This window comes from Mauremys reevesii, linkage group 3 (assembly GCF_016161935.1).
Source record: "Mauremys reevesii isolate NIE-2019 linkage group 3, ASM1616193v1, whole genome shotgun sequence".
Taxonomy (NCBI): Eukaryota; Metazoa; Chordata; order Testudines; family Geoemydidae; genus Mauremys; species Mauremys reevesii.
This window is the reverse complement of record NC_052625.1, coordinates 92,290,747-92,314,322: the sequence shown is the minus strand read 5'-3', so window position 1 is coordinate 92,314,322 and position 23,576 is coordinate 92,290,747. Positions and strand designations below refer to the sequence as shown.

General features: G+C 43.5%; 1 protein-coding gene and 1 long non-coding RNA gene across 2 annotated transcripts; one reads left to right on the top strand and one right to left on the bottom strand.

The window, feature by feature from the left end:
- Positions 1–782: 782 nt before the first annotated feature.
- Positions 783–18,429, top strand: LOC120402203. Its single transcript, XR_005597057.1, has 3 exons — positions 783–829; positions 7,019–7,049; positions 17,902–18,429. It is a non-coding gene; the product is annotated as an uncharacterized LOC120402203 (long non-coding RNA).
- Positions 13,006–23,290, bottom strand: LOC120402201 (T cell activation RhoGTPase activating protein). The gene is made up of 10 exons (XM_039532651.1): positions 23,165–23,290; positions 22,604–22,688; positions 22,447–22,500; positions 21,680–21,746; positions 20,200–20,369; positions 18,877–19,038; positions 18,239–18,348; positions 17,279–17,474; positions 16,392–16,509; positions 13,006–15,540 (listed from the first exon to the last, which is right to left on the bottom strand). Exons 2-10 carry the CDS (start codon positions 22,628–22,630, stop codon positions 14,249–14,251), a joined length of 2,196 nt encoding a protein of 731 aa, XP_039388585.1. The 5' UTR covers positions 22,631–22,688; positions 23,165–23,290; the 3' UTR covers positions 13,006–14,248.
- Positions 23,291–23,576: the final 286 nt, after the last annotated feature.

Here is a 23,576-nt window from a genome sequence, read left to right as displayed (position 1 = left end):
AGACTTGGGGTGTCCGTATGTGAAGAAACACTGCAACTGCAGAGGGAGTGGAGGTGCTTCAAGGGACAGATGTGGGTTTGGGAGTTTGAGCGCATAATACATTGATGGGCTGAAGGATGGGCAGATAGAGGTCTGGGAGTGCATAATTATTTCTGGGCTGGTGGGGCTGTGATAAATGAAGGTGGGGGGAGCTCCCTTTTATGGACACTCAGCCAGTTAGTAGCTATAAAATCCCTCTTAGTAGCTGTCCTCTAATTGCTCTACCTGTAAATGGTTAAAAAATCTCATTGCTATATATAGGTAAAAAGAAGTGAGTGGGCAATTGGCCAAAAGAGCCAAAGGGAAGGCTAGAACTTTTAAAAATTGAAACAAGACTCCCCTTTTGTCTATCTGTCTGTTGTTCTCGGGGAGAGGCAGACAGGGAGCAGTTATGCTGTGAGAAGCTTGGGCCAGGTATGAAAAATCATCCATATCATACCTAGAAACTACTCATCTAAACCCCCAGATATGTAAGTAGATCAGGACATGTCTAGGAAGACGCGATTAGGTTTATCCCTTTTAAGCTGGACCTCAAGAGAGCTATTCTTGATGCTTAATCCTTGTAGCTGTTTTTTTTAATCTAGCAAAAGCCTAAATTCCCAGATGTATTTGCTTCTCTTTTTTTTACTAATAACATTTACCTTTTTTAAGAACAGAATTGGATTTTTGTGTCTTAAGAGGTTTGTGCACATATTGTTTAATTAGCTGGTGGCAACAGCTGATTTCCTTTTTTTTTCTTTCTCAGATCTTCACTGGAGGAGGGGTGAAATGGCTCAAGGGTACCCCACAGGTAGGAATTCCCAAGTGTGCCTTCCTGAGTTCTCAAAGGTTTTGCATTTCGGTGGTGGCAGCATCTACCAATCCAAGGTCAGAGAAAAGCTGTAACCTTGGGAGTTTAATACAAGCCTGGAGTGACAAGTATTAATTTTTAGGGTCCTTGTGAGCCCCCCACCTTCTGCACTTGAAGTGCCAGAGTGGGGAATCAGCCTTGACAGGGGCACAGAATTAATTAATTAAATTTTTGGGATTTGGAAAGAAGCTGGAAAGTCATCAACCAGCCTGCGAGAGCTCCAGTTGCAGCAGCCAGATCACTGTACTCTTACTCTGAGAGAGCTGACTACTAGGGTTGCCAATTTTGAAATACAGTAGAACCTCAGAGTTATGGACACCTCAGGAATGGAGGTTGTTCGTAACTCTGAAATGTTTGTAACTCTGAGCAAAGTGCAGTTCGGGCTCCAGATCCAGCAGCTGACAGTCCAGGCCAGGCTTCAGCTGCAGCTGAGCTCCCTCCTCAATCCTGGCATGAGTTTGCAAGCTTGTCCCATTCTGGGCAGAGGGTGTGTGTGTGTGAAAACAGCATGTCCCTCTCCCTTTCACATGGTGTCTGGTTGACCAGTCAGTCCATAACTCTGGTGTTCGTATCTTCGAGTTTCTACTGTTTTTAAAAACTGTACACTCCAGCAGGAGTGCCAGAACCTCCCCCACCCCGCCTCTTCCCTGAAGCCCCACCCTTGCCCTGTCTCTTCCCCCCAAGGCTCTGCCCCTGCCCCACCCTTTCCCTGAGGCCCCGCCCCTGCCCCACTCCTTCCCCCATTCACTCATCTTCCCCCGTCTCCCTGTCACTTGCTGCTTTCCCCCTCTCCCTCCCCTCCCTTCCCTCCCCTCTCACCCCACCCCACCCTACCCAGGTTGGGAGGGACTCATGTGGAGCCGGGCTGGGAGCTGTAGCCACCTGATGCAGGTAGGAGGCAGCCCTCGTGGAATAGGGGCTGGCATGGCACGGGTGATGACCTGTTGCCTCCCTGCCTCCTCTGCCCACAGTAACTGGACTTTGAGTGTCTGGTTAGTAGATCTGATTGGATACTGTAACTGTCACACAGAGTTATGAGCCTTTTAAAAATAATCACAGTTTGCATATCCTCAGTAGAGACTTGTCAGAGTTTGGCCACTAAATTCTCCAAAGATTCTGTCTGTACTGAGCATGCACCAGCCCCTCTTCTCTCCTGTGTCATCAGACTGCATACACCATCTCTCCAGAGCAACTGAGCATGCTCTCTCCTGGAGCTGTAGTAGCTGAGCAGGACTTTTACCCCACTGTGATACCTGGCACCTGAACTAAGCAAGGAGACTGTTTTTCTTATGCTCTCAAAGACCCTCTTGCTGGTACCCAGGCAGTGAGAGGAAATAAGAAACAGCCTGATCTAGAATGCAGAAGGGTGAGGAATGGTGTGTATATGTTTTGGAAAACAGTGGGGAAAAAAGAGTAGGGCATTGCTTGGTACTAGGTCTCAGTTTGGTCCCTGATCTTTAAAGTGCAAATGGCAGTGAATCTCCCTGTCCACCCTCTTCTCAACCCTGACAAGAAGGACATTTTCATTTCCCCACTGAAACACTCTGTTTTCTTCTGCTATTAAGGAAGCCTTGAATTTGTATTCCAGCTACCTTTTTTCTTCCTTTCAATTCCACTGCATCTATAGTTACTCCTGGGGGAATTGTGCACCACTGTGTGTGTGCAGAGTTCATTTCCCCCGCAGATTTCTTTGCACAGAAAAATGACTTTCTGACAGGGAAGCAAAGGGAAGCTGCAAGATCAGTCATGCACCATTCCCTAGAAGTGCAGGTACATAATTTCAGGCAGCTGGCAGAGAGGTAAATCACCACGGGGCTATGAACACCCCAGCCAGTGGTTCCTACCCTGAGCTGGGATCAGCTGCTAGTCCTGGCTGGGCTGGAGGCAGGAGAGGATGGGACTTCCTCTTCCCCTGCAAGGAGTGGCTGGGGCTGTGTCAGACCCACCCCCAGAAACCTCTCCCAGCTGCAGGAAGCTCAGTATCCTCCCCTGCTTCCTGCCCCCGCATCGCTCCTCAGCTGCAGGGGGAGGGGATCACTGTATGGGGAGTTGCTCCCCCATCCACTCAACCCTGGCGCATCTGGACCTGCCATACCCAGACACCCCCTCCAAGTCTCACCCTGTACATCCAGAACCCCCCTAGCCCTCCATACCCAACCCCTCCCCACTGCATCTGGAGCTCCCCTGCACCCAGACCTCCTGCCTCTTGACCCCTACCTCTGAACCCAGACCACCCCCCACTGAGTTCCCTTTACTCAAACCCCCACCCTGATGAGTCCCACCCCCTGCAGCACCCTGAGCCCCCACATACAGACCCCCAAGCCACTGACCCCCAACTTGCTGCACCCAGACCCCCACCAAGCCCTACTCCTTCAGCACCCAGACTCCCTTGCTGAGACCCCCACACCCAGACCCCTCCACTGAGCCCCAACCACCTTCACCTGGAAGCCCCTGCAGAATCCCATTGCCCCTGCACCTGGAACCTCCCCCAAACAAGCCTCTGTGCTTCCAGATCCCCCCCACACATAGACCCCCCCACTGAGCTGCCTGTACCCAGATTGCCCCATACAGAACCCTCTCACCCCACACCTCGATCCCCCCACACTGGGCCTCTCCACACTTGGATCCTGCCTAGTTGAGCCTGCCTGCCTCATACCTGGTGTGCCTGGTGCAGAGATGCAGGGCCCCAATATGTTTCTGGGACAGGTCCAGGCCTTGTGTTGTGTCAGGGTTGGGTACAGCATCACTGCTGAGTCAGTGTCCCAGGGGGTGGGGGTGTCGCAGGGTGATCTCTCACCTCTGTGCAGCCAGTGGCCTGTGCTCCCTTCTGCCATGCTGGAGCCTCTGCATTTATTTATTGACAAATAAAACTTGCAGAATTTTAAAATATTATGCACAGAATTTTTAATTTTTTGGCAAAGAATGCCCTCAGGCATATACAGTCATTATTCACCTGCATTATCTAGGGACAAATTTGTAGAGCATCAGCCTTGCTTATCCCTCTGTCTGTAGGCTGGGAATGAGATCTGAATATCAGTTTACATGACTCCTGTCACTGTAATGTGATTGCCTAACAAGTTTCTAATGAATTTATCTTTACAAATCCTTTGGAAGTCAGAGGAATATAATCTTCATTTTAGAGATGAGGTACCAAGGCATGGAGAAAGTAAATAACATGCCCAAGATCACACAGAAAGTCTATGGCTGAGGCAGGAATTGAACTCCTATATCCTTAGTACTATCTAGGACCTTAACAACAAGACCACCCTTCTGCAGTCCTACAGCATGGAACTATGCTGCATTACACACAGGAAGGTGGTGTCTCTCTCCTGTTCCCTAGACCATATGCATAAGGTCTTAGAGGCCTCAGCATGGGAATGTACAGTGCAGCAAAATATTGCAATATTTGAACTGAGACATCTGTTGAACTGAGTATGTAGTGTTTGAGTTTTGATCATAGTAATCATGGAACCTGGAGGGAGGATCATGGATTGCTGATTGAATAAAGAGCTGTTTTTCTTTAATAAGATGGAGTTGTCTCATGTCATTATCCAGCCTGTGAAACATAGATCAGAAGACAAACCTGGCTTTAGATTTTTGCTTGAACCATTTGTTCAGGTGTACACACCATAGGTGCTGGAACTCGAGATGTGGGGCGTGCTGCTGCACCTGCTGGCTTGAGATGGTTTCCAGTAGATGCAGGGTTTACAGCTTGGTTCAGTGGCTCTCAGCATCCCCGCTATACAAATTGTTCCAGCACCCCTGGTACACACTTGTAATTTTAGTTATTATTTGTCACATGTACCTAGAGAGTGGCCTTCTCTCTCCTTTGTGGAAGAGCATGAAGAATCTAGAACTGGCTGCACCCAAAGCAAACAGGAAATGTGAATCAAAACACTTACCATAGCAACGGAGAAAGGTTAGCTTTAAACAGAAGTGAAGCATAGGTATAAGCTCTATAGAAAAAAACCCAAAGATAATTAGATAATTTCTATTTCAGAGTCCCCAGTAGGCACACCTATCGGGTAGTCTAAGCAGAGGACAAATCCAGGGAGAGTTGAAACTGGGTGTGTGTGGATGAGAGAGGAATGCACAAGGAGGATTATGCTGACTTTCACATAGAGTCTGTAAACCAAATAGATTATTGTTATTATTTAAACTGTAATCACCCCTCCTGAATTCTAGGCTTTAACAAGTTCTGCTAGAGAGTAGTCACACATTGCTCTGATGACACAAGAGATAAACACTGACTGAACAAAATTCTGAGAAACCAGAGAGTACTGTGGGTTTCCTGTTTCCTTTTAGTCAAAGTTAGCTCTGCTGGAGATTTATAAAATAGAATTAGGAGTTACTGTTGCTAACAAAAATTAATGGAGACCCTAGGTATAATAGTTGTATGTGATTTGCACCTGGACTTTGTGATTTATAGGTTTGAAACACTTGTGAGGACAGAATATCTAAACGAGTCACTGTGTCAGTGACAAGGACATGGGTGATCATTCCCATTGGTTGGAGCAGGAGTCAGGCCTAGTGGTTAGCACAGGAGTTGGTAATTAGGAATTGGAGCCAAGGGTTAGAATCAAAGGCTAGGGGTGAACAGGCACAAGAAAAATCACAGCCATGGTCAAATGCTTTGAGCTGCCATTGAACTGCTGCTGGGCTTAAGAGCCAGTCTGCTAATTCTGCTAACCAATCAGGCAGCCTACTGCAGGCCAGATGTGCTCCTTAGGTTGCCTGCAGACTGGCTCTGCTGTAGTAGGCCCTGACCTGAGAGTTGGTTGCTCCACTTCCTTGCACCTCATGTAGTCACTTGCAAAGGGAGTGCAAAAATACGACCGGAACAGAGTGATAGCATTTGCCACCCACTCTGCCCAGGTCTAAGTGTCCACATGAGGTGAAAGCAGAGGGGAAGTAGTTCTATTAACAGAATCCATTCTGCAGCATTAGTAGAGAGGTGGAATGATTAGAGTGCATATTACGTGGCAACGGGCTTTATATTGAATAAAAATGTTGAATTATATTGAATCACAGTTTTTCAATTTTTCTATCTCTAATTTTCTTTCCATTAGAGGGAATGGATTAAGGGATTTATTGGAGTGGAGAGACTATGAAAATAGTATTTTTGCTTTGGAGGCTTTGGCAGTGTGATCTACTCAAATTTCTTTTGTGTGTTGGTTTTGTGTGTCTGTCTGTTAGTTCAATGTAGGTGGCTTTTTTTTCTTTCTGGGGATCCTGGGGAAAGGAGGTTCTCAAGAGAAATCCAGTTGATAGAAGCATAAGATGCCTGACAGCCCTCATGTAGTCATGTTTTTCTCCAGGGAATGGTTGAGATTGGAGCTCCTAGAAAAGGAGAGTAGAAGTTCCCTTTTCTTTTCCCCAGGATCCTTTGTTTCAGTTTTAAATCCTCTGCAGTTCAGGGAATTTTTCTACTTCATTCCGCTCAAGCCTTCATCTGTGTATGAGATGTGAGTGTGCTACTTTCCATTCCCCTTTTGTCCCAAATCTCTGTGGCATTTCCCATCTCTGGTTCCCCAAAGTGGAAAGAAATTATTCTTCTTTGTCCTTGTGTGCTCTGGTAGGCCCCCCAAATGCAGCTCTGTGACTCACTACTTCGCCATTGGAGGCCAGTATGTAATTGTCTTCATGCTTAATCTTCCTTGTAGGTCCTGCTACTCCATTCAGGTGCCTAGTTTATGTGTCTAGACTTTTGTATTGGGCTCATTTCCCACTGGCCTGCATAGTACTCAACAGGACAATAGTTTCGTTCTCTGAGTCAAGAGCTCTGCTCAGGTGCAGTGGAAGGCTGCCTAAAATTGTGATCTGCAGCCCATGGGAGTGGTGTCAACATGTACTGGTGTGCAATCAAACAGCTGCAGCACAGCTGTGATATAGAGCTCAGGCAGCAAAAAGCAGAACAGATTGGAGACAGAACAGCAATTCCTGTTGTCTGTCTAAAAATAGTTCAGACAGGGGTTTTCCTTTGGGGTTTAAAATCTTTTTTGTTTTATGTTGTACTTCTGTATATTGGTATTTGATGCCTTAGGTTAGGAGAGAATGCTGTATGGAACTGTTTTGTGTATGTAAATAGCTGCACTTAGTAATTTTGAGTTTGGGTTTTTCAAATTTCAGAAGTACACATGAGTCTAAGCTGGAACCCTGGGTAAGTATAGCTTTGCACTTTTGGTAAATTTGTGTCTGGAACTAGAGGAAAACTTAGTTTCTCAGATTCCTTTCCCATCAACATTTTATGGAGACCCCAATCTCACTTAAAAAAATAAAATCTCGAGAAAGTACTCGGCTTCATTTTAGTCCACAGCTCAATGGAGTGCATATTAGCCTATGAAGTACTCTGATCCTATCACAGAGGGTATGTCTACACTGCAATTAAACCCCCCCAGCTGGCCCGGGCTTGTGCTAAGGGGCTGTTTAATTGCTGTGTAGACATGTGGGCTTGGACTGCAGCCCAGGCTCTAGAACCCTGTGAGATGAGAGGATCCCAAAGCTCAGGCTGCAGCCTGAGCCCCGACATTGACACTACAATTAAACAGGCTCTTAGCCCAAGCTGCTGTGAACCTTAGTCAGCTGGCATGGGCCAGCTGTGGGTTTTTAGCTGCAGTGTAGATCTACCCAGAGAGAGTCCTGGTTGAACCAGCAAGATGTTAGTGTTTCCTATACTAGCCTGTTTAAAACTCTAGTGATCTTTGTCAGTGCAGGATGTAGAGTTCTTTTGTAACGTATATTATATCATGTAAAGTAAAAAACTTGCAAGCCTACTTCTCGAAATTAATTGGATAGTGACAAAATCAATCTTTAAAGCAAAGTAAATTTATCAAAATAAGAAACTTATTTGTCAGTGTTATCAGTGTCAGAGGGGATCAGGCATGAATAAAATTTGGGTAGTAGTAACGTTGTCAGACGGCACCAGTGTGGTGCTCTGCTGTGTCCACTGTTGATAACAGTCAGCTGTGTGCATGTGTTCCCTCTGCTTGCTGCCCTGGCTATGTGCAGATAGCTGGCACAGCAGACCCCAAGAGAAGCCCCAATGACCACAGACTCTGATAAGGTACGAAGGCACCTGGCCAGGTTTATTGCCAAACAAAACACAGTCTAGATCCCCAGATCAGATGTTTACAGTTCCGCTAGCTCTCTGACAATGGACCAGCTCAATCGGTGGCAGGATTCTCCACTGCCCCCTAGGCCAGACAAAGGCAACCCCTCAAGGGTGCATTCGTATACACAGGTACAAACAAGTTACACCTCACTCCTGATGTATTGAGGTACAACCCCTCTACATAGTAAGGTGCTGCCTATCACCTTGTACATGTTGGTTCGATCAAAACAACCCCATCCATCATATTTCCCTTTTGCCCCTGTTTTTAGGCTGGGTCAGCATGTTCCTTGTTATCTGTGTGGAATGTGCTAGTATAGGAGTGTTCTGGTACCATCCTGACATATGTTTATATCTCTAGTGTCCAGTACATTTTAGGTATGTGTATTTTTGCAATATCAGCCCTGTCCTTGCCAGACTCTGAGCAGGGCCTGCCTCTTGCTCACAGCTTAACTTTGCTTTATGTTAACAAAGTCTTGACCATTACTGTAGTTCAGGCCTTAGGCCTCATACCGGGCCTCTGAGACAAGGGTTTATGTTTCAGGGCCTCATCTTACTACATAAGGAACTACTGAATGTAAGAGTATTAGACAGGGCCGCCCAGAGGATTCCGGGGGCCCGGGGCGGCGGGGCGGGGGCCCTTCTTCCTGACCCGCCGCCGCCCCCGAGACCCGCCCGTGGCCCCCCCCCCCCCGCCGCCGAGCCGAGCTGGCGCGGGGGCGGGGGCTTCCCGCGGTAATTCCGGGGGGTCCTTCCCGAAGAGGCACCCCCGCGGGACCGCGGCGAAGACCTGCGCGGCAGAAGCTCGCGCGCCCGCCGCACAAGGCCCCCCCAGGCACCGGGAGCCGAGGGACCCCCCAGGCCGGCTCGGGTGCCCGGGGGGGGCCCCGGGGGGGGTGGGGGGGGGGGGCCCCCTGGCCCCTCTGGGCGGCCCTGGTATTAGAATCTGGCCCTTTTATCATTTACCCCTGCTTTGAGCAGACTTAGACAACACAGTAATTGAAAGCCGGCGATGGGTCTTCACTAGTGCTCCCACGGTTGCTTCTACTGGGAGAGGTGCACAGGTAGTAACCATGGTGGGAAATGTTAGGAAAAAGGGGAAAATGTAGACAAGCCAAAAATGGTGTTATGATTCCAAAAGGGAGAGTCCGTCAGAATTAAGAATTTTATTTGGAATCCTTGTGAAGCAAAGTGAAAGACTTTCTAGGAGGACCTCATGGCACTGTGACAGTGGAAGAAATTCAATGCATTTGTTTGCTGCACACAAAAAATCTGACATATCCATGATAGTAACAGTGTATCATCATTAATTATTCACATACAGCATTAGATCTTTCAAAAAAACAAAACAAAAACCAAAAAACAACCCCAAGGAATTCAGCATCTGTTTGGTTCTTCCATTTCCCAGAAGTAGGTGTGTTCCCCAGACAACAAGGGTGAGCTAGAATGGGAGAGAGCTGCTACTTCATGACCCTGACTGGACAGATAGCAAGCAGTGGTGTACTAGATTATGCTGGCAATCAGTATTCCCTCTAATTTTTTATGTCCATGTGTGGAATAAATTTTGTTATGTGCACCAATATGGAGGTGATATGTGACATATCAACTTCATATTGGCACACATAACAATATTCATGTGGTGGGGGTGAGGCCGAGGGGTTTGGCATGCGGGAGGGGGCTCAGGGCTGGGGCAGAGGGTTGGGGGCAGAGGGCGAGAGCTCTGGCTAGGGGTGAAGGCTTTGGGGTGGGGTGAGGATGAGGGTTTCGGCATGTGGGAGGTGGCTCAGGGCTGAGGCAGAGGGTTGGGATGTGGGCTCTGGGGTGGGGCAAGGGATGAGGGGTTTGGGGTGCAGGTTTCCCTGGGCTGCAGTGGGGAGAGAGGACTCCCCCAGCCCTCTCTCGCTGCAGCAGCTTGGGGCTGAGGGAGAGGTACCTTTCCCCTGCTGTGGCAGCTCCAGCGGGGCTGGGTTGGGCTGAGGGAGGGGCTCCTCTTCCTGGCAGCTCTGGTGGGCCCGGGCCGGGGGAGGGGTTCCTCTTCACCCGCTGCGGCAAGTCCTGGGCAGGTCCGCGCTGCGTCCGGTGGGGAGGGGCGTGTTGCCTTGCTGTGGCAGGTCCAGGCATCTCTCCCTGCTGTAGCCCTGAGCCTCTGCATGGGGCTTAATAGCTGCAAGGCTGTGCAGCCATGGGAATTTAGCTGGCAATGCCTTGCCTCAGAGAAGAGAAAAACATGACAGGAAAGGTCCCAAAGAGCATGGTACAAGAAGACGACATTGCTTTGGTGAGGCTGAAGAAAAAGTGGCTTGTGATTTCAGACTAATCTTTATTTATTGTAAGGTTGTCTATAGCACACACCACTGTAGCATATAAGGCCTTGATCTTTCAAACAGCGATGCGTGGGTGGGCCCTTTCAGCTTCATGAAGCGCTGTTGAAGTCAAGGAGCTCCATTTGGATGCATCGTCTGCCTGTACTTGGTACCACATGATATTGTGATTAAAAAAAATTAGAATAATATAAAATTAACATAGCCAGTTTTTAATTCATTGAATTTGTGCCAACCGATAGGTCTCAAAATGTAATTGTAAAAGGGGAATCATCATCAAGCAGGTGTATTTCTAGTGGGGTCCTGCAGCGATCAGTTCTTGGTTCTATGCTATTTAACATTTTTATTAATGACCCGGAAGAAAACATAAAATTACCATTGATAAAGTTTTCAAATGACACTAAAATTTGGGTAGTGGTAAATAATAAAGAGGACAGATCACAGATTCAGAGAGATTTAGATTGGTTGGTAAACTGAGCACAAGCAAACAATATGCATTTTAATATGGCTAAATGCTAATGTATGCATGTGGAACAAAAAATGTTGGTCATACTTAAAAGATGGAGGACTCAATCCTGGGAAGCAGTGACTGAAAAAGATTTGGGGATTATGGTGGGTAATCAGCTGAACATTAGCTCCCAATGTCATGCTGTGGCCAAAAGAATGAATGCAATCCTGGATGCATAAACAGGGGAACCTCGAATAGGATAGGGATGTTATTTTACCTCTGTATTTGGCACTGGTGTAACTGCTGCTGGAATACTGTGTCCAGTTCTGACGCCAACAATTCAAGAAGGATGTTGATAAATTGGAGGCGGTTCAGACAAGAGCCATAAGAATGATTATAAGATTAGAAAACATGCCTTATGTTGATAGACTCAAAGAGCTCAATCTATTTAATTTAACAAAGAGTACGTTAAGGGGTGATGTAATTACAGTCTATAAATGTCTACGTGGGGAACAAATAATTAGTAATGGGTTTTCAGTCTGGCAGAGAAAGGTATAACAAGATCCAGTGGCTGGAAGTTGAAGCTAGACAAATTCAGACTGGAAAGAAAGAGTAGATTATTGACAGGGAGAATAATTAGCCATTGGATCGTGTTATACTTTTCTCTGCTAGATTGAAGAGCCATTATTAAATATTTGTTCCCCAGGTAGATATATTAAAATCAAGATTGGTTGCTTTTCTAAAATATCTGCTCTAGGAATTATTTTGGGGAAGTTAAATGGCCTGTGGGGATCAGACTAAATGATCACTAATGAGCTGCAGGATGGGAAGAACACCGTGCTTTCTAGTTAAGCTCCAGGCCTCATTTAGATCATTATTGGACTTCATGAATATTCTGCCTTTTCTCCCTTCCATGATAGGGAGATGCTGCATGGGAGATACATGTATGTATTTTCTCCCCCACTGCCAGCTCCCATTAGTTTGGCTATGGTGGGAATGACTGACTATGAGCTCTGGATCAAGCGATTTTGGGTTGAATGGTTCTCGTCTCAGTGTATGTGGACAGAAAACTAGCCAATTGGGCAAGATAAATTTTGGCTTGAACATTCCTCTAGCTGAGTTTGAAAAAACATTTATATAGCCCTTGTAGAAGTGTGTGCATATCTATTATCAAATCTTTATATTAAGGTGGGGCTGGTAGCACCACCTGTTCTTAAGGTTTCCCAATATTTCCCATTATAAGACATTGTTTTCAGTTGCTTCTAACTTTGCCTAACTTTAACCATTTGGGATGAAGTTTTCCATGCTGTGTGGCTGTCTCAGGCTGAACTTTTCCAGAAAACGTCAGCCAAAACAGTTCAGTCATTTCTGAAACCGAGACTAGGGAAAATACAATTTTTGTCCATGTTAAAAAATTATGGTGACTTGAACTTTGGCAGGGAGTGACTTGTATATGGGGGGATGTGCCTTTAAGTGTTCCTGTGAAAATCTGCCCAAATTTAGCTGTTGTGAGCCTTTGAAAAATTGCAGTTTACACATGATCAGTGCAGACTAGCAGCTAAAATCTCAGGCTTCTGCCCTCACTGAGCATGCCCAATCTCTCACAGCTTCAGCTGTGACTGAACCACACATGTGCCATCTCCACAGAGTGACTCAGAATATTGCAGCCCAGGAATGGCTGCCCCAGGCTGGAGTGGGTCTGGGCACTGGAATAGAGATCAAGGAACCTCTGCAACTATTAGGGCTAAAGTCTTAAGTTTTTAAAAATGAAGCTGAGGTTCTACATATCCACTTGTGTTCAGGAGCTGGGGCTTCAAGTAAAACACCAAATTTCCCAGGACTTGTGGTAAAACCATAAGATCTGACAACTCTGGAGAGCTTTGCTGGAGGCAAGTTCTCTGGAAAGCGGCTGCCTCAGCAGTCTGCCATCTCCCTGCCTGCACCGACATTCTGACAAACGTTACCAACCTTTCCCACAGCATCAGCCCCTTGCAACTCCCCCACCCCCATCCAGAACTAATGCTGCTTTGTGCCAACATAACCTGGTTCCTTGGTAGAGATATTCTGAGGGCCAGACTCAGCTCTCAATTTCTGAAAGCTGCAATAGTAGTAGTAATGCTAATCAATAATTAGCAATTAGTTGCTATCCTATTACTCGGGTATGTCACATTATGCAGATAGTGTGTGAACGTTTGTAAAAAGAAAGAGACCACGAATAAAATATAATAACAATTAGACGTGCAGAAGAAAGTGCTTTATTGTAGTGAAATTACACGGGAGGAAAAACCAAAAAGTCTCCTCAGTCCTGGTTCAAGGCACTGAACCATAAACTGGAGATAAGTGCTGTTAACATGTGAGTTACTACATGTGAAAACACATTACACTTCCAGTCATTTTTATTCTTGTAAGGTTAAAAGACACTGTCAAGTATTTTTTATAACTAAAATGTCCCTCATTGTAGGTTTTAAAGAGCTTTTGGAAGCTCGAGTGTGAAGTGTTTTACTTGCAGGATTTTTCTTGTTCATGTGCTCTGTAAAACGGGGATAACAATGCTTCCTTTCTCCCACCTCTGTGCACCCTGATTATAGACTATAAACTCTTCAGGGCAGGGACAGTCTCTTACACTGTATAGGTACATGCCTAATAAAATAGGTCCCTGATTTTGATTGGAGATCATGACTGACTATATCATAATGCCGATTAGTTGTTGTAAGGCTGCACTCCTAACCACCAAGGAGGGAGAGGGATTGTTTAGGAGGGCAACAATGAGTATAACTGGAAGTGATGAGATAAAAATCAAGAGAAAGGAAATTTAGCTTGAATAGTAGGAGCAACTTCGTAAGAGTAAGGGTTATTAGAGTGTGAAGTAGTATCCCAAGGTAAGTGGTGGAAACATTGCTTGAGTCATTTAAAACCAGACAGAGCGCTAGAAAAGTATGTTGTGAGGTGCAATCCTGCATTAGGAGAGGGTGGGACTGGACTAGATGATGAAACAGTTATTTTCCATCTTTAATGTCTCAAATTCTGGGACTGAGGGATTGCTGACCCATTTTTTAAATTAAAAAAAATCAGCAATTCATTATGTTAGAGGGGAAAAACATATAGCAAATTACACAAAGCCTTCATACATATATAAGAGAAAAGGCAGGTGGGCTAAATTTTTGCCCTCCCAGCCCTGAAAGTGACCTCTGAAGGATAGAAACACAACACTCTATAACACACAGCTCTCACATTTCTACTATTTTCTTTCAGTGTAATATATTATGTGCAGTATATACACTTTTTTACATTATAATGCACCACACACACCCAATGCTGGAAAAACATGATACATTAGGCTGACACCCAGTTTCAGAAAAGCTTTATGCAAAAGAAGTGTTCACGCCAAGCTAGCTTAGTCTTGGTCCTTTTAAAGTAAAATGTTGTGGACGATGTTTTGCAAGACAACTATTTGTACATTGTGTTGAGAATGGACAGTCTATTCAAACATAGGATTCCTTAGCATATTTGATCTGGTCAACCTCAAAGACTGGCTGACTGCATCGTCGTATCAGATACTCTTGTTTGTTCTTTTGATAGGACTCAGACATAGTCCTGAGACGATAAACTCGAGGGGTTACAGGTAAACTTGCACGGGAATTTATTCCAATGTCAATGGTTTCAGTTTGTATCTGAGAATCATTTACCACAAAAAGTCTGTCAGAGGGTAGATCCTTCTGATCCGTATCTGTTGTAACCTCTCTATTGCTGAGACATGGATGAGGAGGCAAAGAGTCTTGATTTGACACAGTTGCTCTCATATTCTGAACTGTTAAGGTACTGTATGAAGGGACCTTAGCAGCCAGGCAGTTTTTAGTAGCCTCTTCATACGATGGTGGTTTGCCAGGATTTTTCTGGTCCACTTCTCTAAACACCTCATCAGCTGACCTGAAACGAGATCTTGGTTGATATACCGCAGATGGTTTGCCATTGTTGGTACAGTGTTCCTGGACTATTCTGCCTGAAAACTGATTTTCTTTCTTTGAGTCCTTCTTGAAGCTGTTTCTTTGAAAGCCCGTAGCTTTTCCAGGCTCCCAACTTTGGGTTTTTGTTAGCACTTTCTTGCGGGTTGCAAAAGAAAATGACATGGAGTGCTTTTTGATCTCTCTGATGGGTGTGTCATTTTCATCGGCAGTCTTGGTGGAAAAGGACTGGGGTCTGGTTACGAAGTTTCTCTTGGGACTGGAAGGAGAAACTAATGGTGAGCTGGTAAAGACAGAGCAGTCAGAATTGGATAAGGAGCTATCCAAGGAACAGTTGGAGGATGTTTTGGGTAATGAGCCACTTGATAATTCTGATGGCAAGATGGTTTTCACACTTAAGTTTAGTGGCTTTTTAGTCCTATAGTGACCTCCAGGAAAAAATTCCCCTGGCAGGTGCTTTTCCAGTTCTTGACCTTGCAACCTCAGCTGTTCCTGCTGGATGGTGAAGTTATCCTCACTTTTGGTTAGCTTCTGGCTCCTTATCTTGCCTTCAAGGCAGTCCTGCAAGGACATGTCTGGCTCAGAGAATCTCCTATCCAGTGTGCTTATGGAGTTTTTAAAAACGGTTAGTGAAGAGGCAGAGGGGGGGAGGTCCTGTGGTTTTTGGCATTGTGGGTCTCTGCTGCTCAGGCTACTGGTTTTCCCTTTGGCCTTCTGGAGCTGCTTGATTTGAGAAATGCTGGAGCTGCATTCAGCCTCGGGATCAGTGCTTTCGTAGGCAGAGTCATTTTGCTGAGTGGGAGATAACAGTTCTGTGGGAGAGGAAGAAATTGTCAGTACATTACATGCCAAGCAAAAACTTGAAAATAACCATTATTGATGTGCCGATCTCCATTTATTCATAGTTATGGTGCCGGATCCTCAGCTGATGTAAATTGACTTCAGTGGAACTACAGCAACTTATACCAGTTGAGAATCTGACCCATGTAGTTCAGTCGAACACCTCAAGAATTCTTATCTGACAAATTCACTAAATTCAGGTATATACCCAACTAACTGTAGCATAATATTTTTTGGAGGGCTAAAGGGGGAGAAAGGAAGGTAAACAGTTTTACGAATAGGGATAGAAGAAAACAAGTAGAAAGCCCCCCCCAGCTATGAACAATCACTATATTCTATAGCTTCCTAATGGGGCACATTTGTTTCAATTTTCATAGTTCTTTTTAGGAACAATCTTCTTAATCCATTTATATGAAAAAGGGTGGTGGGTTTCCTTAAAATCCATGGGGTCAGACTTCAATGGGAGCTGAGGGCACTCAGCACCTTGCAGCATAGAGTCCTATCAAAGGTTATGAATATTATGAGTTTATAAACTGTATGAGCAGCTGATGCTCGGCATTGGGAATGAGTCTAGCCTTGTGGGATATTGTCATTTTATGTGATTTCTTTAGCATGTAGAGCATGCTCCAATAAAATAACATTGTCAGTTTGTGTCTGGCACCCAGAAAACCTCTGCACTTTCAGTAAAATTTTAATATAAATGTGCTTCGAGAACTTGATAGACCAGATACCATGCATAAATATATACAGGGATGTTATTTATCCAAATCTAAAGTGGGTCCAGTACACCCAATATGTAAAATACATCAACACATCATAGTACCTGTGGAGCTGTCTGTGTGTTCCAGTGAATCATCAGCTGATGGACTGAAGAGCAGAGATATATCCTCCCCAAATACTTCAAAGTAGTTATCAATGAGGAATTCCACTAATGTCTTAACCTGTGAAAATAAAATAAGTATTTGTGTGTATTAAACTAAGCATTTGAACTGTCAGTTTCATAACTGGCACTGGTTTTGTTCTTATTTTGCAATTTAAGATCTAGGTTAATGAATTTATTTTAACCGAAGGGGTACAAAGAACATGTATAGTATATACTAATCTTTCATAATACGGTACAGTACTTTTGCATATAATACTGCAGCAACTGGGTAGCTGCTACAACATTAGGTTAAGCTACTCCTTTATAAAGAGTTCCACATATCAGACAGCAAGGTATCTTTGAACAGAACCATGCTGAACGATGAAGGGCTTGCAAGAATGGATGGATCCTGTGAAAATGTTAGTCTCATGCTACATAATGGGCCACCTTGGAACAGGAGTCCTGGACCTATGGATATGTGGATCTGCTCAGATTTATCCAAAAAGACTTAACTCTCAATTGAAGACTGCAACTCAAATAGTGTGTGTGTGTGTGTGTATCTAGATATACACACACACACACTGTATATTTTATTGATATATATATATATGTGTTCAGTACATTTGTATTCATGAGCTGGAAATATGAGTAGCGTGTACTCTAGGCTAACTCGTTGTTTGTACAATGTAGATGATGAGTCAAGGAGACTTGATGACCCGTTTCTGAATAGACCAGTGAAGGGTTGACCCAGAGATGGTTGGTAGTGGTGCCTCACTTAGCTTCTGAAGGCAAATAGTAATGGTAAGGGTCTGTTTAGGGGAGCGGCAGAGGGAGGAAGCCAAACTAACCTTGTCATTCATCTGTTTCTGGACTTCGAGTGGTAAAGTTTCAGCTTGCTTTGGAGTCAGCAGGTTTGGCCCAATGCAGATAGCAAGATTGCTGGAATCCATCCGGTTGACCTCAGAGGTTTTGCTGAGATGGTGAAGCACAAAGACCAAATGCTTGAGCAAGAGGAGATTTGGTCTTGGTAATTTGTCTGCAACTCTAAGAAACATGAAAAAATGCAAAATTAAGTAGGTGACAATGACCTCTTCTTTGTGGGAATAAGTTTCAGTTTAGCTAACATACACGACACTTCCTCTAAAAAGAGGAAAATCATTTTCTTAACTGTTTTACAAAACTACCATTCAAAAATCCCCAACAGCAGCTGACTGTGTGGCTAACCATAACGTCTTGACTGACAAGCAAGCATTAGAATACTTTTAAAATAAATTAACAATCAATGTTAATAAATGATATGCCATCTAGAAATATCACTGGAGAGGTTCAATAATATTGATCCTTAACATGTCTAAAGTCATGTTATGTAGCTTTATAGTGATTTAATATAAGTCAGCTGTTAGTTATAAATTATATTTTTCTGGTTTTTTTCCCCCCCACAAGAATGAAAAATTTTCTTTTGTTTTCCCAGGACCAAGTTCAAACCAATGGAAGCTTTTCCATTGACTTCGATGGGCTTTGGATCAGGCCCCAACTGACTGTCCACTGTTGACGAACAGCATTAATCACTAAAACATTGCAAGTCTGTTTGTTCATTATTCTGGGGGGTCTTATGTTTTTTCAATCAATCTCACATACATTAGGATAGTATTGTTACTAGAGAAATGCTGTTCTGCACCGTTTTCACTCCAAAATTAACCACTGGAGGAGTTGCACCAACTTTCTACAAATGACATGAGTGGAAATGTTTCCAGGCAGGTCACTGGATTTGGATTCTCGATATCAATGGGACTGATTGCAAAACTTACTCTTTCAATCCTTCAATTCTGTCAGGATTGCTCTGCTTCTCCATCACCGTCATCCACTCATCATAAAGTTCAGATGAGAGTAGCTTATCTGGGATATTTCGGAGGAAATCCTGCAACGAAGAGACCTTTGGTTTAGCATTTGGATAATACCATTTACCATGGAATGAACATAAAGACGTTTCTTGCCTTTTGATTATTACTATGACTTTGACTCAACACAATGCTCATCAATTTTAGCTATGTGGTATATGAGGTACATATATATATATATACACACAACCATTTATATATGTTGTATGAATATATACACACAACCATTTATGTATGTTTTATGAATATATACAAAACAGCATGAAGTGCTTCACGAAGAAAGATAAAATATAGCTACCCCCATTTTACAGAGGGGAAAACTGAGGTTTTGAGGTGACTTGTCCAAGGTCACATAGGAACTGGAAGTCAGTGGGAGAAAAATAAAATAAGAAATGAAAAAGGTTACCAATTTTTTCTGAAGCTGAGAAAGTTTAGTCTAGCTTCACTTTGGTTTTAATTTTGGTTCCAGAGTAGGATCTGTTCTAGTTACTAGTTTGCCCATTCCTGTTAGAAATTTACTCTCACAGCTAGGGGTCAGGTGCATTTACCTTAAAGACCACTGCTAACAGATGCACGGGTTTGCTTTCCAAGTCAACCTTTGCTCCTGAGTTCAGTTCTTCCTTCAACTCCTTGCGTGCTTTTTCATTGGCAGCTTTTCTGAATATTCCTTCAGTGAAAGGTCCTTTAAAGTACAGTGTAGTAAGGATATCCTATAGGAAACACACATACAGGAATGGAAGAATGGTAAGGAAGGCCATATAGAGCATAACTGTGTTATTAAAGATATAAGTGGGAGCCGCACTGCTCTTAAAGTGGGATACCATCTAGTGTTGGTTTGCAACAAATTATACTTTAAGGGCTTGACTTTTCTCTCACTTTAACTTGACATCAGCTTCAGTGGAATTACTCCTGATTTCCAGCAGGAGATGAATTGGGCACTCATGTTTTCGTCCCCACTCCCATATTGAAAGTCCAGTGAAGCTCACTTTGGAAAAAAACATCCATTGCTTGAATGTGGGCCAAGTCCAGTTCTAAGCTTATCATACCCTTGACAAGTGGCCTCGACACACGCTTCCTTTGCTGAGGAGGCATTTGTGTGGGTCAGAAGTTGTTTGCTCAAAAGCTGAATGCTTTTGTCAGGGAACTATGTCATTCATAATGTCTTTATGCTTCTGAAATATTTTAAAGGTGAAGTGACTTCCTCAAGATCACACATGCCAATGACATGATCAAGAAGGTAACTCATTTTTCCTGACTCCCAGATCAGTGCCCTCACCAGTGGACCACACTTCTAACCCAAGCTACAGGGGCTGAACCCAACCCCCTACACCTGAATACCCTCAAACTTTGGATTTGCATCTGAACTCTGCGACTAACCCCTTTTTCTATAGTGAATCAAGCCAAGCTTCTCCATCACCCTGAACTTCACAGCTTTTCAGCTGCTGCTTTTCTACTGACTTATGATGGTCTAATCCATGCAGTTTTTTGTATAGTCCCTTAGTCTGTAATCCTCATGTGTGTAATTCTCATAGAAGACAATGGGAGTTGAGGGATTGGGTTTTTCTAGGACAGAAGAAAATCCCCATCTTGCTTAGTAGCACTATTATTTGCACATGAATATTAATACCAAGCTCTTATACAGAGATTTTCATTGGTAGGTCTCAAAACACTTTTCAAATTGAGGTATCATTAGCCTCATTTAACAGATGGGGAAACTGAGGCAGAGTGAAGTGACATGTCTAAGGTCATCAGCAGACCCAGAAGCAGAACTGAGGTCTCTTGAATACTAGTCTAGTGCCCTACCTACTAGGAAATATTGCCCCCATTAGACATAAGAAGTACCAAATGACTACTACTAGCTGTTTGCTTACCTGGATGGGTTTAGGGAGTGTGTCATCTTCACCACAGACAATTGACAGAGGCTGATCAAATAGAGAAGTCTTCAGATCAGATTCTAAATGTCCCGAGGACTCTGATATGGTAGAGTTCCATCGCAGCGCAAAGGGCCATGATATCACCTTCTTTCTTTTCTTATTACCATCTATTACAAGCAAAAGCAAAACAAAAATGAAAGGAAAGTCAGTGTGAGAAAACTACAGTGGATATGATCTGGTTTGCTCTGTGACAGAGGAAATAATATCCACCATACACATTAAAACAAGGATGCCAAGCTAAGCAGAGCAAAGCTAAACTGAAAGACAGCTAAGCTGTTACTAAGGAAACAAGTCCTTAAACTGTAACACTCTGACCATCTCTATAAAGACAGCACCTTTCCTGTTTCTATGTCGTACTCACTGGTTCCTCTTAGCATTAGACTTACAGCAGGAACGTGCGCAGCCCAAGAACTGCTTTTGTGGTTGATTCAACAGTAGCGGATCTGCAGTTTGCAGTGTTATGAATTTTCTTTCACTACGTTATTTGACCCTGCTCAATGTCCCTATTAGTGGATTCATGGAAGTGGGGGCTCTTTCTTTCTTTCCAGCACCTTGCAAAGCATTGATTACAAGCACATCCTTTCATATCTTGCACCTTGTGGATACCAGTGCTCCAGGCCTCTCATAGATCACTCACTGGCCCTTTTTTCTTTAGTAGATATGGACTTTTTTCTGTTTGGGGATGGGTGGCTCTGGCCATCTGCATATGTGTGTTGTTGCTGGCCCACTGGATGCAAGCTATGGATATGTGCCAGGGATCTCAATTCTTGTGGCAACTAGTCTGGGTAGTAGGTAGGTCCAAATGGGCATGAATTCTGTTTCAATGCCCTCTTTTAATGTTTCGGAAACTCAAATACAGTGACTCGGTGGGTCAACACCCGCTTTAAGACGTTAAAGGTTTGTTCTAGGCAGCCACAAGGGGGTGCCCTAGAACACAGCACACACACCTGGAGGATATCAACAACACTCCTCGCCTTCTGCTGTTTGAGGTTCCTAAATCTCCCATGGTTGGATTTGAACCTGGATCTTAAACATGGTGGCATGTTGGGAACTTGAAGATTGCAGTGAACTGAAGCTTATGTTTTTCCCATAAAGCGTAAATGGGAGTGTTTTCTAAAACAAGTTGCCTTCTTTGCAGAAGTTGAATATCCCAACTCCAAAATGAAATGGAAAATTTGCTATGTGTGCTAGAGGTTAGCAGGACCTGCACCTGTGGCTCACTAAAGTCCTGATAATTAAGGGTTAAAAATAATAACGATGTCACATAATGTGATATTAACACACATAATATCAATTAACAACAAACTCTGTTTTCCTGCTTCCAGTACTAATACACACACACACACACCAACTTCAGTTTTGCAGAAATACCAGCTTTCAACACTTATGTAAGGGGAAAGTTTTTTTCAAAACTCACCAATCAGATGGCAAAGCCCATCTTCACTGTCACACGACACCAACAAGTGGCATTTCTTGATATCACCCTAAAATAAATGTTAATCAGTTATAAAGCAGGCAAAGATAAAAAAACAACAGCCAACCAAATCCGTATCTCAAAATCCCGTGATATGTTTCATATACAAAATGGAAAAATATAGCATCACGGAATTAATTATTAAGTCTAGCAATTAAATGTAAACTCTGTATTATATAGAACTATCCAGTCCTAATGTTTAAATTGCTATTAGGAACCTAGGAATTGCCAGACTGGGTCATACCCAAGCCTGACAGGGGCTAGCACCAGATGTTTCAGAGGAAGATGTAAGATCCCTGCAGTAGGCAGATGTGGGATAATCTGCCTTCCACATAGCGGTAGGTCTCATTCTGATCTCTAATAGTTAGAAATCTGCTTAAATCCTGAAACATTCCAAAATATTTTCAATAACTATTATGACTGCATATTCCTGATATCCTTAAAAATATCCAATCTCTTTTTGAATCTTGCTAAAAACAAACTTTAAACATCATCACTGTTGCATATTTGCTCTTTAGATGTAATACCTAAACAAGGCACAAATTAAACACACAACAAGGTCTGGATCCTCAGCTTGTGTAAATCAGCAAACTCCACTGACCTCAGCAGAATGATACCGATTTACACCAGCTGAGGATCTGGCCCCAAGTTTGCCAGGGCATCAGACATGAACATACAATAGGAATTGGATGGTGTTAGAGATTGTTTACCTCTGACTGGCACTCAATCAAAGTCTCCATATTGCTGGCATTTAGAGGTTTTGGCTAAGAAAGAAAACAAATACAAAATGTGAGAAACTATTCCAACATTATTTGTAAAAATTAACATTTTGTAAAGTAGATCCTTTGACTCATTAAACACACTTACAGCATTGCAGCTGCTTAACACCTTCATTAGGAATTTAGTTGATGGAACTTTAGTGATTCTGGTTCCCTTGGTTTCTTTTGTTTGCCTGTGCAGAATGAATGGACAAAGAAATAACGATTACCCATCATAACATTTAATTGTTCTTTTGTGTCTCTACTGCAAGCCAAAATATCATTTAAAATATATCTTGAAATAAGTCAATCTCTCTATCCTTAGCAAACTATAAAACATTATTATGAGAGTTGAAATTGTATCTGTAATGCATTTAGTACAATTACCATAGATATGCCTTCCTTTAAAAAAGAGCTTTTCACTTTCACTACATGCAAAGAGTAGATAATAAATGCTGAAGTCTAGACCATATAACAAAACTCTAATCTGACATCAGTGCTAATTTTCAAATCTGACACTAAACTCGCTCAATCATCTATGCACAACAGCCACAATGGCAATGGGTGACCACCTCCCCCAGCATGTAATTTCTGCAGTCTAAATTTGTAGTATTACACTAACTTTAATATTCACTGGGTACCTTCATTTCATAGGCAGAACAGGGCTTACCAGAGAATGGTATCCAGCCAGAGTTCTTTTACCTCGAGCGAACTGTAGAGAAAAGGAGGAACAGCATGACTCTCTCTGCTGCTACTAATCCTCTGCAGAGACAGAAGGAGACTAAACAGTTCTACCCCCACGTGTGCTGCATTATAAACGAATAGGGGAAGGTGGAAATTCACAAACTGAGACAGGAAGAAGCATCATGGGGCAGGACAAGATTCTCTGGCCGACACTTCAAAGTTCTAGCTTCCTCTTTCCTTTTAGGGCAGCTGCAGTGCTTTTATTTTTTTAAAACCTTGTAGCTGTTATGCATGGAAAAGACGAGTCATCTGGCAGGTAAAGGTTCCGTGTAACGTCACTGTCACCAGGTAGGATGTGTGAAAAGGATGATGCAATGTAGGCAGGTTAAAATACATTT

Excerpts from the sequence above, each read along its gene's own strand:
- LOC120402201 (XM_039532651.1), bottom strand. The coding sequence starts at position 22,630 with ATGAAGGTGTTAAGCAGCTGCAATGCT. Across the intron at positions 22,501-22,603 it reads TGTTAAGCAGCTGCAATGCT|CCAAAACCTCTAAATGCCAG; the intron begins GTAAGTGTGTTT and ends TTTCTTTCTTAG. Across the intron at positions 20,370-21,679 it reads TGGGCTTTGCCATCTGATTG|ATGGTAATAAGAAAAGAAAG; the intron begins GTGAGTTTTGAA and ends TGCTTGTAATAG.